This window comes from Alexandromys fortis, unplaced genomic scaffold (genome assembly GCF_014885135.2).
Source record: "Alexandromys fortis isolate MF-2015 unplaced genomic scaffold, M_Fortis_MF-2015_v1.1 scaffold_45, whole genome shotgun sequence".
In the NCBI taxonomy this organism is placed as follows: Eukaryota; Metazoa; Chordata; class Mammalia; order Rodentia; family Cricetidae; genus Alexandromys; species Alexandromys fortis.
Genome location: NW_026067926.1, coordinates 7,461,759 through 7,479,137, shown reverse-complemented (window position 1 = coordinate 7,479,137; position 17,379 = coordinate 7,461,759). Strand labels below are relative to the sequence as shown.

The 17,379-nt window shown below is 39.4% G+C and overlaps 1 protein-coding gene across 1 annotated transcript in view; it reads right to left on the bottom strand.

The window, feature by feature from the left end:
* The window catches only part of Smg1 (SMG1 nonsense mediated mRNA decay associated PI3K related kinase), a 105,646-nt gene that overhangs the window by 12,841 nt on the left and 75,426 nt on the right, over nucleotides 1-17,379 (bottom strand). Inside the window, exons 38-53 of the mRNA XM_050143150.1 lie at nucleotides 15,554-15,800; nucleotides 14,926-15,155; nucleotides 13,812-14,060; nucleotides 12,891-13,029; nucleotides 12,695-12,804; nucleotides 12,352-12,570; nucleotides 11,715-11,905; nucleotides 10,702-10,874; nucleotides 10,307-10,586; nucleotides 8,184-8,456; nucleotides 7,790-8,024; nucleotides 6,351-6,577; nucleotides 3,461-3,611; nucleotides 3,185-3,374; nucleotides 2,556-3,025; nucleotides 972-1,106 (exon numbers count right to left, since the gene is read on the bottom strand). Of these exons, the coding sequence (XP_049999107.1) occupies nucleotides 972-1,106; nucleotides 2,556-3,025; nucleotides 3,185-3,374; nucleotides 3,461-3,611; nucleotides 6,351-6,577; nucleotides 7,790-8,024; nucleotides 8,184-8,456; nucleotides 10,307-10,586; nucleotides 10,702-10,874; nucleotides 11,715-11,905; nucleotides 12,352-12,570; nucleotides 12,695-12,804; nucleotides 12,891-13,029; nucleotides 13,812-14,060; nucleotides 14,926-15,155; nucleotides 15,554-15,800 (3,519 nt within the window). The remainder of the gene's footprint in view (nucleotides 1-971; nucleotides 1,107-2,555; nucleotides 3,026-3,184; nucleotides 3,375-3,460; nucleotides 3,612-6,350; nucleotides 6,578-7,789; nucleotides 8,025-8,183; nucleotides 8,457-10,306; nucleotides 10,587-10,701; nucleotides 10,875-11,714; nucleotides 11,906-12,351; nucleotides 12,571-12,694; nucleotides 12,805-12,890; nucleotides 13,030-13,811; nucleotides 14,061-14,925; nucleotides 15,156-15,553; nucleotides 15,801-17,379) is intronic.

Here is a 17,379-nt window from a genome sequence, read left to right as displayed (position 1 = left end):
AAAAAAAAAAAAAAAAAAAAAAAAAAAAAAAAAAAAAAAAAAAAAAAAAAAAAAAATTTAAAATACAGCCAGTCAGTCGGTGGTGGCACACACCTCTAATCCCAGCACCAGACCTCTGAGGTTTTTTTGGTTCGTTTTTTCGAGACAGGGTTTCTCTGTAGCTTTGGTTCCTGTCCCGGAACTAGCTCTTGTAGACCAGGCTGGCCTCAAACTCCCAAAGATCCGCCTGCCTCTGCTTCCCGAGTGCTGGGATTAAAGGCGTGCGCCACCACCCCGGCTAGACCTCTGAGTTTGAGGCCAGCCTAGTCTACAGAAAGAGTTGCAGGACAGTCAGAGCTATACAGAAACCCTATCTCAAAAAAACAAACATACAAAAAAATTTATAAATACTATATTAATATTGCATTTCATATTATACTATTAAATTATATAATCAGAAATGTCACCAACTATCTGAGTTATATACCTAAGTCTTCAAGACCAGCGTTATTTAAAAAAAAATTAACTAGTTTGTTTTCAACACAGCTGAAAGCATATAACCAGTAACAATCATTTAGAAACATGCCTGCTACCTTGAACATATTAAACCCTTATCTACAGAAGCAACCAAGTATCAAAGTAAACAGTGAAATCATTACTGTAAGAGTCCCTGGCCTTGGAGAGTAAGAGGGAAAAAAAATTATCTATTTGTTCTCTTATGAGAGAAAGAAGGTATGGTGTTAAAAGAGTGGGAGGTGGAGGCTCTGGAGGAGATGAGGGAGGGGAAACTGGCCAAAATATATTCTATGAAAAGCTCTTCATTTTCACTAAAAACAACAAAAAAATTTTTTTAAAAATTAAAATGAAAGTGAAAAGGGATTATGTTATACTCCCTTGGCTTAGAAGTCAAAGACAGACACAAATACAATGAACGTCACTAGTTAGTTACTTGGCAAATCAGAATGTGCTAATAGCAAGACAGTCAAACTCACCTGAACAGTCCCAATCGAAGTCTCAATCTGACTGAGAGCATGCAGTTTCTTCTTCATGCTGGTCAGGATTGCAGACCGAGGTGGAGTGACCGACATGGCTTGTGGTCTATTGATAAGGAGGTCTTCGTGTTGCCACTATTTAAAGAAAAAAGGAATGTAGTACTAGTAGAACAAAACTTCAGATAAATAAGCAAAGGGTAGCATGAGGTAAGACTGGGAGAAGACAGAAAATTGAGTGGCAGTGAAGGGACCATTAGTCAGGAAAGAAGTATCACATCCAACTGAGAATTTCCTGACATGAGAATACTAGTAAACCTCAGAGATCACTAATACCTTCAAACAGGAATTCTTAAGACAGCTGGTAAGTCTTATATTAGGTAGGCATGCCCAAAGACAACTGACCTTTCCAGATCTAGTGGCATAAACCTGTAATCCCAGCACTTGCCAAGACTGAGATAGGAGGATAACAAGTTTCAGGTCAGCTTGAGCTACGTTTAAAAACAAAATAACTTTTAAAAAGTATACTTTGTCTTTATGATGTGTGTGTCAATCTCTAGGTAAGAGGATGCAGTGAAATTAGTTTTGGGTCTAGTAGGATTGTCTAGCAAAGACAGAAAAAGAACTCTTCACACTATCAAACCATTTTTCTTTTTTAATGTTCTGACAGTCATTTGGGCTACAACTAATACAGGAGCTGGGGGTATAGTTTAGTGATGCATCTAACATAATGTGTAAGGCCTTGGATTTGATTCCTAGCACCAAATAGCAGATGATAATCTAATAGTATACATTATGCTTACAGTTTAAGTGTGCCCAAATTTAAAAATGGAGAGGATTCCTAACAAGTTTCCCTTAACGTTAACTGTCAATTTAAAATACACAACTAATATGAAGTAAGAAAATAGCTAGTGAAAATAAAACCACCAATAGAAGAAAGACAGTTTCACTGACCAAAGTGAAACAAAATAACCACTGCTTATGCCAAAACTGATTCCAAAAACTAACATGCTCCAATGCCTTTAACTTTTTTGATGCTATTGATATTGTCAAAGCCTATATTTATCAAAGAATAAATAAGGAAGCCATCCCTCAGTCACACTGTGCATACCATCTTCACAGATAGTTGCCTAACCCTCACAAGTCATCTTCCACAAGGGATAGCACCCCTCTATCTATAGGTAGGATATCAGAACTAGGTTTGGTTAGAACCTAATCTGTTATCCCAAAGCCTGTGCTAACATGAGAAAATAAGTATCTATAAGCAGTTTTCAAAATAAAGGCAGATTTACTTAGATCCAAAGCTATATATTGTATTTGAGAGCATCATAAAACCTATTTAAAGATAAATTTAATCATAATCCAATAATACAGGATGAAGATCAACCTACATCATGAATAAATACAACTGTTACAAATTATATTCATGATCAATACTCATTGTTACTCAACACATTAACTGCAAACACAAAAATAATCCCAAAAGTATTCACTTCGGTTTGGCACAGTTGAGGCAGTTTATATATATTTTTTTACACTGGCATACATGTGTGTAAGGAAAACCACACTAAACAGCAAACTGCTCACCTGGAACATGGCGATGTGCAGCTGCACCCGCTGTAAGCTTGTTTTACAGGAAGAAATGCTGGTTTCCAGTCTGCGCACCAGGTCATGCTTCTTCCAGGCTGTATCATAGGAGCTAGCTAACACAGTAGCCCTGTTCATAACCAACTGTGAGAACTTCCCTACCTGGATGTTGTGCTCTACAGCTTTCTTACACAGATCATCTACAGAAACTTTGCTTTCAGCACCAAAGTCCTTTGCTTCCACCTGAGCGATGATGTCTACACCTAGGGCACTGATAAAGCTACACAGTGTGAGCCCAAGGGCTTGGTTTGGAAGTCCTATCAAGAGCTGCCTTACAAAGTCAGCTGTAAAGGCCTTGATAGGCTTGGCCATTTGGTCTTCACTGAAGCAAGAGTTTCTAAAGAGGGTTTTCACATTGACAATCTGCACAGGTCCGTTAACTGTATTTTGATCTTCAAGTGAACTTGATCCTAAAAAACAAAAATCATCTTAAAACAGGTCCTGAATGTTAAGATTAAACTGCTTATCTGAAGCACTGAGAATTCACATGTGTGCAAATAAAACAAGCCTGCTCCATCACAATCCCTTCGAAAATGCTAACACAGCCTAACCCAGTATGCTAATATTACCTGACAACGTTTTAGAAAAGGTACCACAGAGCCTGAAGAACTCCTTTATCGTCTGTAGTCTTTTTAAAAAGAAAATCTCTTCTAGCACCTGACGGTGATTATCATCATCAAAAAAATTGACTTGGGTACTCCTGGCTTCCCGGATAATATCAATCTTCCTCCAAGCTACAGGAATTTCCATCTTGTTTAACTATGCAAAAAGAAAGAAGGAATGTTCACTTTCCTGTAAATGACTACTGCACTTAACACCTTTCATAAAACCAAGTTAATGTTTACCTTTTCAACTAATAAGCCAAAAGCAGTTTCAACTTGAGCAAACATGCCATCAAATGCTACCAAAAGCATCTGGCCAGCTGACATTTTTGGTGTTTCATCAACTGAACCATTTCTTGGTTGAATTAATTCACCATACTGAGCATGCAGCATTCTAGAGAAAAAGAAAAGGGTATTAAAAACCTCACCTGAAGGAGAACACCTGAAGGGGCAACACAAAAGCCTGTAAGTCTCAGAGCTGCTGTGCAAAGTCTACAGAGGCTAGCATTATGGGAACTGCTATGAGAAAATAGTATTTAGTGCCAACTGCATTATAAAATCCATGACTTCAATTCAGTTTTAATAATATGTAATAACTACTTATGTGACCTAAATTTTACAAAAGTGTGAGTAATACCTTAAAAAATACTACATTAATATAGAAGACTGTCAAGAATAACCTAATTCTAAAGTATAGACCTATAGAAATTGTCAGGTGCAATGGTGTCGTAGCCAGGCAATTGGAACTAACTTTAGACAGTAATGGAAGTACCTGCCACTTGGAATATGCAGTTTTGAATTATGCACATTTCAAAACTTAAAAAAAAAATTTTTGACCACAGAGAAACCCTGTCTCGAAAAACCAAAAAAAAAAAAAAATTTTTTTTGAGCATGGCAGATGACAACTTTCATAAACAGCAAGGCATGGTGTTCCATGACTATGAACCCAGCAATGGGAGGCCAAGACAGGGGGATCCTGCAAGTACAGCCAGTGACTCTTACAATTTAAAAAAATAAAATAAAATAAAGAAAAGAAAAGCAGAACAATACAGCAAGACACTCGACATCAACCTCTAGCTTCTACATGTACAGACATGGGCACATGTACTTGCATTCACACACCCAAACACACAGCAAATAAAGTGAGATCTGAAATTCAGTAAAAGATATGCCGAGGGGCTGGAGAGATGGCTCAGAGGTTAAGAGCACTGACTGCTCTTTCGGAGGTCCTGAGTTCAATGCCCAGCAACCACATGGTGGCTCACAACCATCTGTAATGAGATCTGGTACCCTCTTCTGGCCTGCAGGCATGGAGGTTGAACACTGTGTACATAATAAATAAATATTTAAAAAAAAAAAAGATACGCCAATTTAAGCCAACTTTTTTTTTGGGGGGGGGGGCAGAGGGAAAGCGAGGCGGGGACAGGGTTTCTCTGTAGTTTTGGAGCCTGTCCCAGAAATCACTCTATAGACCAGGTTGGCCTTGAACTCAGAGGTCCACCGTCTCTGGGCCACCACTACTCAGCTTAAATCAAATTTTTAACCATTGCTTAAAATGATGATACTGCTGTTATGTGAATATTTTAAACAACTTTTAGCTGGTACCTGTCTACGTTATTATACTCTTATGAAGCTACAGCTGAAAAGTAACAGGGGAAAAAGGAGAATTTCTAAACGCAGCACTGACATGAAGGAATTGTTCCTACATTTTTGTTGAAAGATATGTTCATATTTTATATTTCCTGTATTATTTAAGAAAAAAATCATAGGGGAAAAATACTTCAAAATAACTAAAGGGGAGGCTGTTAGAATGGCTAGATAAAGGCAGATCCTATCAGGTTATCAAAGCCCAACGACCTGAGTACATTCCACAGAACCCAAAAAAGGTACATGCAACTGACAAAGTAGTTCCTCTGACCTGTATATGTGTACAGTGGCAAGAGAACCTCCCCATACATAATAAAAATTAAACAAGGGAAAGAATATAAACCAGAATGAGCAGATGCAGACATCACATGTGAGGGGGGAAAAAAATCTTCACTCCTTCCTTTGCTATGTAAGGAATTTGCAATTCCCATGTAAGGAAATCAAGTGGGCATTATTTCTGTCCCTCCATGCCCCTCACCCACTTATATTTTCTGCAGTGAATTCAATGTCAGAATGCTAAAGAAAGAGATCCTAAATCTCTAAACTAACAAGGGGGCATAGGGCTCAGTCACAACAACAATGTAGATCTGGAGAGCTATGTAACCTTAATGGGTTCCAAAGTCCAACTGTCTTTCTGGATTATAGAAAAGCATACAATGTTTAATCTCCCAAACATAAATATGAACTAAATTAAAACTTTGCTTGATGTGGGGTACCCATTTCATCAGTCAAGTTCACCTCAGATGCTTCAATGGCTTAAAAAAAAACTCACACTGAGAGCTGGCAAAAGAGCTCACATGCTAAAGGTACTTGTCAAACAAGCCCAACAACCTAAGTTAGGCTCCAGAATCCATGTAAAAGTGGAAGCAGAGAACTGACTCTATAAATATGCCTTCTGAATTCCGCATGTGCACCAGAGCACCCCAACCCCCAGACACACAAATAGCAAAAAATAAAACAACCCAATACACGTACTGAACTTTATGCATATACATGTAGCTATAGCAACAAAAAGGTAGTGGTGTGCACAACAAAGACCTGTATAAAGCTACTAAAGGGAACAGACACTAAAATGAGTATGTGTTATTAGCGAAATACAAGCATGTTTTGTGACTTCCCCACTGCCCATTTCATGACACTGCTATTGTACTATAAGCAATAAACATGCAAGTAAGGTCAGACAAGAGATGAACTTGCACGTGACTGTAGACAATCTCTAATGAATCTGTAATTATTATGAAGTAATGGACTTGTTTTTTTAAAGGCATGAACATGTATCAGTAATCAGATTTGTCCTAAAAATTGAAAGTAAATTTAATTAGGTTAGAGCTCAGAATCTCATTACCTGGCTGCCTCCTAATTCCTACCACCTCTCTTTTTCTCTGACAGGATGACTCAAACTGGCCATGTCCTTGCCTTAGTCTTCAAGGCCCTGGTATTACAGGCATGTGTCACCACTGCTGATCTAGCTGGCTAGCACGCTTACCTGGCAACATCGATATAATGAGCATGAGTTTCTTCTTCAAGTCCCATGGCTGTGTTTCGTAAGTAGGCTTGAAGCGACTCAACTAGAGTCTGCAGAGGAACTCCGTCAGTTGTCTGCTCAATGAGACTGTCTAGCTCATGTAGCATACTTTCTAAGGTGCATTCCCCCTTCATTAAACATCTAAGTGCTTCTGGGAATATGATTTGCCGGAAATTTGAATTTAATTCCTATAAAGAGAATATATATATATATTAATGTTTCCCCAAATTTTAGATAAGTTATACATTTGATAATGCACTCCCATAAATTAAAAACAACTCATACAGGGCATTGTGGCACACACTTGCAATCCTAGTGTTAAGGAAACAGAGTCAGAGGGACTGCTGCAAGTTTGAGGGTTGCCATAAATCTGAGATAGACTACATGGTAAATTCCAGACCAGCCAAGGCTACAAAGAGAGACCCTGCCTCCAAAAACTAAAAACTGTTAGGTTGGGTGTGGTGGTACACACCTTTAATCTTAGCTCTTGGGATTAGGAGGCAGAGGCAGGAGTTCCAGCCCAGCATGGGCTACATGGTGAGAATTCAGGCCAGCCAGAGCTGCATGAGATCCCGTCTTAAAAAAAAAAAAAAAAAAGTATACAAACCTACACTCTGGCCAAACTACAGTGGCTCCTGTCTTTAATCCCAGCACTCAGGAGGCAGAAACAGGTGGATCTCTGTGAGTTTGAGGCTAGTCTGGTCACAAAGTGAGTTCCAGGACAGCCAGGGTTGTTAACACAGAGAAAACCCTACCTCAAAAAGTTAAAAAAAATATATAAAAAGGGAAATGAGACCCCCAACTCAAAAAACAAACCAAAAAAAATTATACAAAGCCACACTCTGGTCGGACAGTGGTGGCACATGTCTTTAATCCCAGCACTCAGGAGGTGGATCTCTGAATTCAAGACCAGCCTAGTCTACAGAGTGAGTTCCAGGATAGCCAGGGTTGTTAACACAGAGAAACCTTGTTTCAAAAAATTAAAAAGCAAAACAAAAACAAAAGACCTATGCTCCAATCCTTGTTTTAAATGGATGCTTAAGCAATATTCAACAGTTGAATTAACTGCAAACCTCATCCCATCACTGCTTTATGTGCATACAATTTTAAGCAAGACCTCAACTTAGAAAACTTGGGGCCTTGTCTTTCCTGATGATCTGTTCTGCTGCTGGGTTGTTTGTTGAAGTTGTTATTTTAAGACCTAATTTCAAAACTGAGGATGACCTTAACTTTCTGATCTTCCTGCCTCTACTTCCTGAATACTGGGATTATAGGCATTTGCAACCACTCTTGGTTATGTGGTTCTAGGGATCAAACCCAGAGTTCCTTGCAGGCTAAGCAAGCACTCTACCAACCGAACTATGTTCCTAACCCAACTTATAAAATGTATACATGTTCACCTGCAGGGATGTGTATACTCCGTTGGCTAAATGAACAGCTTCAGATGCTTCTACTGGGTTGGGAATATCCAAGTCCTGTGGTACCAGATGGCACTGCTTCAGTAACTGCACCAAACAGGTGACATTTCCACTCATACTACACAGTTCCTCCAGGAACCAGGCTCCATCCCGGGATGTCAGATCAACCAGTTGCTCCCCAGCACTTGAAGCTGCACCTTCCATCATAAGGTTGCGCCTATGTGGGCAATAAAAACAGATATGATTAGGTGTTATATAGACTAAAGAAGAGTTAAAAATCTGAAACAAAGTGACTCTAACACAAGCCAAAACTAATAGTATTCTAAATTTGGGATTAAAACAAAACAATGATCTAGTATGAAGCATGCTAGCTCACCTTGTAAGAGTACAAAGGGCAGAAATGATGACACTTGCTAGACTCAGAGACCCTTCTTCTCCATTCTCGTGAAGGAAAACTTTAATGCAACGCTCAATTTCTTTTAACTGATCTTCACAAACTGGCACAGTGACAGCTTCTTGTTTCAAGCGTTCCACTTGTCTAATCAGTCTGCTGTTTATGTCTGCTGCATACCGCTGAAGGGTCATTTCAGTGGCAGTGATAAACTGACACACTGTTGGAGGTGGTTGAGGAGCATATTGTATTTCATACCTATAAAAACAAAGCAGGTGCTTGCTTATATTAATATTCCCCTACGTGTAAATAATATTCACACTATAAAATATACAGAAAAATTGCATTCTATCCTCAAAAATTACAAATTATTGATAATCTATTATGCTTCATACATAATTTTGACAAGGAGTAAAGTTCTGTTCTTGCTCTTATTTGCTTATCTTACATGTCACATAAAAAGAAGAAAAAACATGAAAACATCAAAGCCTAAACATCAAGAATGCATTGTTAGTTACAGAACATGATCACTGAATAACAAGGTGCCAAGTGATCATGTACTCAGTCAGGTGAGCACTAAACTTGTTATAAATGGGAAGTTACATAGGATTCACTGAGACTTTATGAACAGGCTTAAAGGCTAATGTGCAGTGTTAACCTGACCACAGAGAAGCACACAGGACACTAATAAAGCACACCTCTCTTAAAAAAAAAATACAAATTATTAATTGCATTTCATATAAACTCTCAAGAACATAAGCTATTTTGTAAGATGGCTTATGGGGTAATACAATCAATGATGAGTAACTTCCTTAAATAATCCTGCCATGCTAACATTTGTATATACTAATTAAGAAAAACAGTGTTTGCGGCTTGAAAGAGAAACCCTGAATGAACTCACATTAATACCCTCTATCTCCCTCTGCAGTACTGTAGGAATAGAACCTATAGTCTTACACATGCCATATTTACAACACTGAATCATATTCAAGTCTTTAGTAGTTTGAGTCAGTCTGCCTTTATGGATAAGCATCCTCTTAAGAAAAATAAATAAATAAGCTGGGTGGTGGTGGTGCACGCCTTTAATCCCAGCACTCGCAGAGGCAGATGGGTCTCTGTGAGTTCGAGGCCAGCCTGGTCTACAGGATAGGCTCTAAACCTACAGGAAACCCTGTCTTGAAAAATCAAAGATTAGATAGATAGATAGATAGATAGATAGATAGATAGATAGATAGATAGATAGATAGATATCTGGGGGTGCTAGCATGAACCTGTAACCTCAGCTACTTGGAAGGCTGACATAGGACAAACTGTTTCAAAGAGCAGGGTTTAAAGAAAAAAAAAGGAAACAAAAACAAATCAACTTATATTAATCATTTTTTAGGAAAAAAAAATGCAACTGTGCTGGTTGGTTTCTGTCAGCTTGATATAAACCTAGACTTATTTGGGAAGAACAACCTCAGGAGAAAATGACTACTATATAGCCTGTAAGAAAGTCTTTAGAGCATTTTCCTGCTAAATGATTAATGTGGGAGAGCACAGCCTACAAAAGATGGTGCCAACCCATCGACGCAGGCTGAGCAAAAAAAGCAGTAAGCAATCTTCTTCCATGGTCTCTGCATCAGTCCCTCCCTCCAGGTTTACTGCCTTGAATTCCTACCCTTTCTTCCTTTGATGCTGGGCTATTGTGGGATTCCCCTCTATACACTGTGAATCTGTTTTATTACCATTGGTTAAAAAAGAAGCTGCTTTGGCCTAATAAGATGTAAGATACACTACTTCCTCCTCAAGTTGCTGTTGGTTATATTCTTTTTTTTTAAATTTGTTTATTAATTATATATACAGACTTTTCCCTGCATGTATGTTGCAGGCCAGAAGAGGGCACCAGATCTGATTACAGATGGTTGTGAGCCACCATGTGGTTGCTGGGAATTGAACTCAGGACCTCTGGAAGAATACTCAGTGCTCTTAACCTCTGAGCCATCTCTCCAGCCCAGTTATATTCTTTATCATAGCAAAAGAAAGATGCCCTAATTAAGATAGCCACCTATAACACAACCTTGCTTCCCTCAGTGTGCAAAGAAGAGAAAAAGATGCCTTCAACTTACTTCCTATAGAGTTCTTGGCAACGCTCTACTGTGGTGTTGCAGATGAGCTCTTCCATCCAGGCCTTCCACTGTTCAATTCGGTGTTTCTGAAATATGGCTTTTGGATACTGCAGAGCGACAGTTGCATAGTGATGCAGCTGTTCCAGACAGCCACGGAGCACAGAACGCCTCTGCTGCAGAAGAGCGCCAACTTCCCCTTCCAGCTGCTCGCACTGGCTGATGAGGTGGGCTTGGCCAGCATTCTGTAGAAAGGCTGTTGCTGGTACATAGCTTGGAGGCCCTTGTAGTAAAGATAGTCACAAAGAAACCATTTCATGTCAGTAGTCATTGAGAGCACAGATTAGAATCCCATCCTTTCAAATATATACAATGTCAGAACCCACATGCTCACATACCAAGGTCCATTTGTGTGCTTATCTCCTGTAGCAAACTTGCAAGCTGGGTTGCTTCTAAATTATTGAATGCGGCCTGATAATGTGTTATCCACTGTTCAAACTCATTCAGCTTCACCTGGATTGCTTCCTGAACAGCTCTTTGCTGGGTCTGTAGTTGAGTATGCTCAGAATATCTGATCAGGAAACCAAAGCCAAAGATCACTTGTAGCTCTTTCTTCTATCTAGTAAAAACTGGACTTTTCGAAAATTTAAGTCTAGTTAATGCCTTTGTGGGGAGGGAGTGTTTCTGAGACAGGGTTACTCTGTGTAGCCCTGGCTGTCCTGAACTTGCTCTATAGACCAGGCTGACCTTGAACTCAGAGATCCACTTGTCTCTCTCTGCCTCCCAAGCGTTGGGATTAAAGATGTGCGCCACCGCCGCCAGGCTAGCACCTTCTGAATCTCAAGGGCCCTGTTCAAAGTCCCCTTCCTCTTCCACTTTGCTCCAACACTGCAATTTCCTCAACTACGATCACAACATTTTAAATAAACTCTAACACATATGCTGAGTTTGTGATTCCTTGAAAGGAAATTGCTGGATCTTTGTAGTCTGAGAGCTTGTAGCAATGCTAGGTACTTGCATATATTCAACTATTGGGGTATCTGCTACGTGAGGGTCATTTACCGGGATCCCTCTAGCTATATGCTTTTTGAAGATTTATTTACTTATTATTTTCATGTGAGCATGTCTCCATAAAGTTTATGTGTAAGAGCCCAGGGAAGTAAGAAGAGGACTGGATCATCTAGAACTCAATTTATAGACTTGTGAAACACCACAGGGGGTTGGGAACCAAACCCTGGTACTAGGTAAGATCAGCCAGTGCTCTTAACTCTGAGCCATCTCTCTAGTTCCTGTATGCTTTTGTTAAGCTCAAAAAAGCAAATGCAGTAACTGCCACTGCACAAGCGTTTAAATGAATACAAAAATTCTGTTAGCACATACTGAGAAGTACAAATCAATTATTATTTTAAACCTGTGTTGCAGAGTACGAGATGGATGGTCCACTCCTTCAGCTCCTTCTAGAAATTCTATTTCCTCCAGTAGTTTGCCCTGCAGTTTTTCAACATCTGTCAGCTGCTCCTGTAGGCTCAGGTATTCATCTAAGCTGCTGTCTAGTTTCGGAAGCACAACCAGCATTTCATCCCGATTCTTAAACCAGTTCACCTGGAAAAAGGGTTGTGATCAGGAAGACTTAGGAACTGTCAGAGGTTAGATAAACTGTAAAGGTTGTTACACCTGTATGTTTGTTTTAGCTAAAGTCCTAAGAACTGGGTTTGTGGTAATGCCCCCATTTTACAAAGATAATCAATACATGTACATTACCTAGCAGTAAGTAAACAGATTCACAGGCCACAGAAAATAAACCTGAGATCTGTAACTATTGAAAGGGAAGAAAAGCTATTCAATTATTCAAATAGAAACAAAGTGTTTGATGGTGAAACATACCATTAATTCCAAAGAGTGTAAGTGTGTCTGTGTGGGAGGACCAGCCTAACAGAGATGATGTGGACTCCTTATACCCAGAGAAGCCCTAACATACTCAACCCTTATGCCCATTTGCACTGCTTTAAAAAAAAAAATTACAGTGATATTATATCCCTGGGCTTCACCTTAATCTCAGCAACTCTGGAAGAAAAGAGGCTGCGGGTAATCTCACGTTCCATCTCTCGCTTGCTCTGCTTGCTCTCAGCCTGTTGGCCACCTCCACCATAGACAGCACCTGCAAACCCAGCTTCACCACCAGCTGTCCAGTCCACGAGGGGATCATACACAAAAGCCTCCAAGAGCGTCAGCAGAGTCTCTCGGCCTCTCCGCATGATGTGGAGAACCTATTTTTAGAAGTATTTTCAGTAAACTCAATATAGGCTTCCACATGAAAATGTTTTAAAACTTCATCCCATGGATTTTGCTCATTAAACAGTTATGCTACAGGGCAAAAGAGGAAAAGCATACCTGCTCACAGGAAAGCCTAAAAACACCTTCTACTCCAGTTACACCCAGTGCTGTTTCAATGTTTTGTGTCATTCGAAAAGGCACTTTCTCAGGAACTCTAAGGCTTTTACCTTGAAAAGATAAATCATTATATTTTTGCCCTTAACATCAAAAAAAACTGACCTTCAAATAAATGCAAAAGCATATTTTATCTTACCTTTTTCAAAGCAAACATTGTAATCTATGTGAACTACTTCTCCAGTTGTCATATCTATGAGGACATTATCCAGATGTCTATCTCCAAGGCCAATTATGTAACCAACCATAGACATGACAGCAGTAGATCTTGCATAGGACTAAAGATGGGAAGGGAACAGGTGAACATCATGAGCCAATCTTCTTCCAACAGGCACTAGATAATCTAAAAATCAATATAATGCCATAACCCTACTCCCCTGTTCTAAAATAAGACAATAACCACAAAGCACTTCAGAGGCATGCTCAGGAGAGAAGTAGCTGTTTTTAAGGATTTAGTTCAATTTTTAATTACATCTATGTGTGTGGAAGTGCACATTAGTGCAGTCCAGAGAAGCCGATATAAAGACATCAAATCCCCCAGAGCAGGAGTAACAAACAGGCAGTTGTCAACCTCTTGACGTGGGTAATGGGAACCAAACTTGGGTTCCCTGAAAGCAGTACACACTCCTAGCCAGTAAGCTCCATCACCATCCTCAAGAATACTGTGGCAGGTTTTTGTCTTTGTTTTCTTGAGACAGGGTCTCACTACGTAGCCCTGGTTAGCCTGAAACTCTCTATGCAGACCAGGCTGACCACAAACACACAGATTATCTGCCTGCCTCTGGCCCTGAGAGGTGGAGTCCATGCTCATCCCAACCGCCATTTCTTTTAAAATAAAGAACTTCAGCTTTCAATATTCACCTTTTAATTTCATCCATCATCCCTTCCACCCTTCCCTCACAGTCATAGCCACACTTTTATAACTCTCAAGTAACATTCAAATACAGGACTCGACTATAAAGTCTGGAAGAAAGAGAAAAAACCAGAAAAGCTGACAAAGAGGATCAGATCACACACAGCCAGAGTAACAATGGTACACCTAACCCGAAGTGCTGCGTACCTGTGTGACTCTCCACCACTCATCAGGAGTGGTACAAGATGACCAGAGCTCTTTAGCCAGGAGGTTTGGGGGTGTGGCCTCCATTAACTCCTCCAACACTGCCTTCATCACATGCAGGGGCCAATCCCTCCTTGATACATCCAGGCTAAGGCCAACTATTTTCAAAGCAGGGCCAATTTTACTATAGTAAAGTTCACTAGGACGAGGTACAATGCTGGGATTCTGAGGAGTTTGGTAGGAATCTTGGGCCTTAAATTTTTTTTTAAAGAAAAGATTAATTTTACTTGAGGAAAAGCAAATATTATAAAGCATTTTTTGAAAGTTCATTTTAAAATTCAATTTATTTTTTAATAACACAATTCATTTATAAAGGCATAACCCACTAGTACGTATTTTCAGTCTTCACTGATGATAAACTCAGTATGAAATAAACATAGCTATTAAGAAATAAGTTCCAAAGTTTAAAAACAGTCCCACTAGCCACTAACTTTATCTTACTCTTCATTAACTGTATTATAGGTCTGTGCTTACTTTAAAACTCAACTTCCCAGGCTAAAGATACAAGTGGGTTTGGTAATCTTGGGGCCATGGAATTAGATGCCCAAACACAACAATAAAAATGAAAAAAAGCAAATATGACCCCTTCCAGCTCCAACAGCTCTTATCGGCTGCCTGCACAGTGGCTTTGGCTAACCTGGGACCTCATTTAGTTTCGCTGCTTAGCATCATATAAACTGCCCAGATACACAGTCTGAATCAAATGATAAAATTCACAGGTACAAAATAGGACACTGTAGTGATCAAGTAGGTCCATGTCAAACTTTCTTATTTAAATACTGGAAGTAATAGGGGTTTCAAAGTTTTCTATTATCTATTAATTTAATTTAAAAGCTCATAAGAGCGTTTAAAATCTGAAATATCAAATTTCTGAGCAATTAGCAACTACATATCTTTAAACTTTACTGCCCAATAAGGAATATCTCACCACAACTTGATAAGCCATTATAAGCATACAAATACGCTTGACTTTACATAGTCACCTGAGAATGCCCTGACACATACTTGTTCATACACAGTCTAGTAAGAATACAGGTGCACTTGAAATTTACCCAACCTTTTGTGCTTGTAAGGCAGCTTCCCGCTGTTGCCATCGTTTGTAAAGACCGAACAATGGCGTGGCTCCATCCACCCACTGGATCAGTCCTGATCTTGTTCCCAGTGGTGTTACAGAATAGTGTCGTGCATGGAAACGGGGTGTTTCCTGCCGATTAATTGTAGCAAACATGGTATTTACAATAGATAAGAACTGCATGATTCTCTCGTCCAGATGTAAATCCTCCAATCCTATAAAAAACAAAACCAAAATTACCAGGATGGATAACAAACAGGTCTGGGAATATACCATTGCCTGCATTTTCAGTTAAGAATAATAAACAATTAAGGCGGACCTATAAACATCAACAAACTCTATTCAGTGGTATTAGCATTAGTTATTCACACTAAGTTGCACATAGTTGGTCTGCTTATATAAATTCATAAGCAAGGTACAGAGGGTGAAATATTGTGACATGCAGCTAAATGCCATTCAAAATCACACAAGACATAATACAGAATTTCATCTACAACAGGCTTATCTTAAATGTGCATGCCAACTCACATGGACACACACACAGGCATACACATACATACACCGTTAACAATCATATGTTTGTCTTAAAAACATAACTTAGTTCTAACTCTACCTTTGAAAAGGTAAGGATAGCTCTTCCCATCTGAGCCGAGAAAGAGGAGTTTCTTGGGCTTGGTTTTAGTTGGTAAGATGGTGATGGTTCCTCCCACACTGTGAATTGTCACAGTGTCTCTGGCTGAGACTTCGCCAGGAAGTGCAATTTCAGTGTTAGTCATGGCAGCCAACCAAGGGCTGATCTCATCAAGACGCAGGATGTAGCTTGCACGTTTCTGCGCTCTCTGCTGCAAACTCAGCATTATCTATGTTCATAAGGTGGAAAAACAAGTCTGCATTCTGGTACAACACATTGCATTTGGCATAAAGGCAAAACAAAACACCCCATAAACACCTGCTGTCTAGTTCCTATGTTTGACCCTAGAAATGTGGACCACACTCGAAGCAGGGAGTACTGTGCTAATATGTTGTATGTGAGCACTACCTTAAGATACCGCCCCCTTAGGCCGGGCGGTGGTGGAGCACGCCTTTAATCCCAGCACTTGGGAGGCAGAGGCAGGTGGATCTCTGTGAGTTCGAGACCAGCCTAGTCTACAAGAGCTAGTACCAGGACAGCTTCCAAAACCACAGAGAAACCCTGTCTTAAAAAAAAAAAAAAAAAAAAAAAAAAAAAGATACGTCCACTTTCTGGCAGGTAGAGACCTCAGGGAGATGGAAAGAAATTCCCACAGAGGGTCACTATGGTGCTATGAGTTATGCCTCAGCAACATCAAAAGAAATCAGTAAGTTCTTGTTATAGCACAAAAGCAGATATGGCCTTGGGACACCCACCTGCAAAGTTACTGACACAGAGTTATAAGAACAAATACAGCTCAATCATGAAGCCAATTTCTAAGACACTCTACCATACCAAACAGACAATTTAACAGAATAGTTTAGGGCTCTGACCCTTTGAAATACGAAAAGACCCAGGAAAAGTATTGCAAATAACCAAAGGGAGAAATCAATGTATCATGCACAGATCTATCCCCAGGGAATAAAGTATCAAACATAACTCTACCCCTACTCCTGTTTGTAGCTAATGTATATCTGAATCAACAAACTAATAACATATAAACTTAAAGAGCAATCTTCAATAAATTTTGGTTTTAAAATTAAAGAAATGACAATCTCCCCTTAATCCAGACAATAACAGATAAACTGGCTCATAAACAGACTATTGTTTAGTTAAATATGGAACATGAATGGAAAGTCTGGAGATTGAGAAATGTAGAGTGCTCACCTAGCATACAAGGGCCCTGGGATTTGATAGCCACAAAAACAAAAACAAAAACAAACAAAAAAAGAAAAAAGAAAAAAACAGCTACCACCTTAAAAATCTGTTTCTCAGTAATTTATCTCATACATATCAACTTTAAAGGTACTGTATCTCCTCCAGGTTTTTAGCTTTTCTAACAAAAACAACAGCTAGAGACATGGCTCAGAGGTTAAGAGCACTGGCTGCTCTTTCAGGGGTTCTAAGTTCAATTCCCAGAAACCACATGGTGGCTCACAACCATCTATAATGAGATCTGGTGCCCTCTTCTGGCATCAAAGCATAATGCAGGCAGAAGACTGATTTTATATATATACATATGTGTGTGTGTGTATAAATCAAGATTAGGAAAGTAGAGAAAAATGTATAGCTCAATAAAATCAATTTTAAGGGGCTGGAGAGATGGCTCAGCGGTTAAGAGCATTGCCTGCTCTTCCAAAGGTCCTGAGTTCAATTCCCAGCAACCACATCACATGGTGGCTCACAACCATCTGCAATAAGGTTTGGTGCCCTCTTCTGGCCTGCAGGCATACATGTACACAGAATATTGTATATATAATAAATAAATA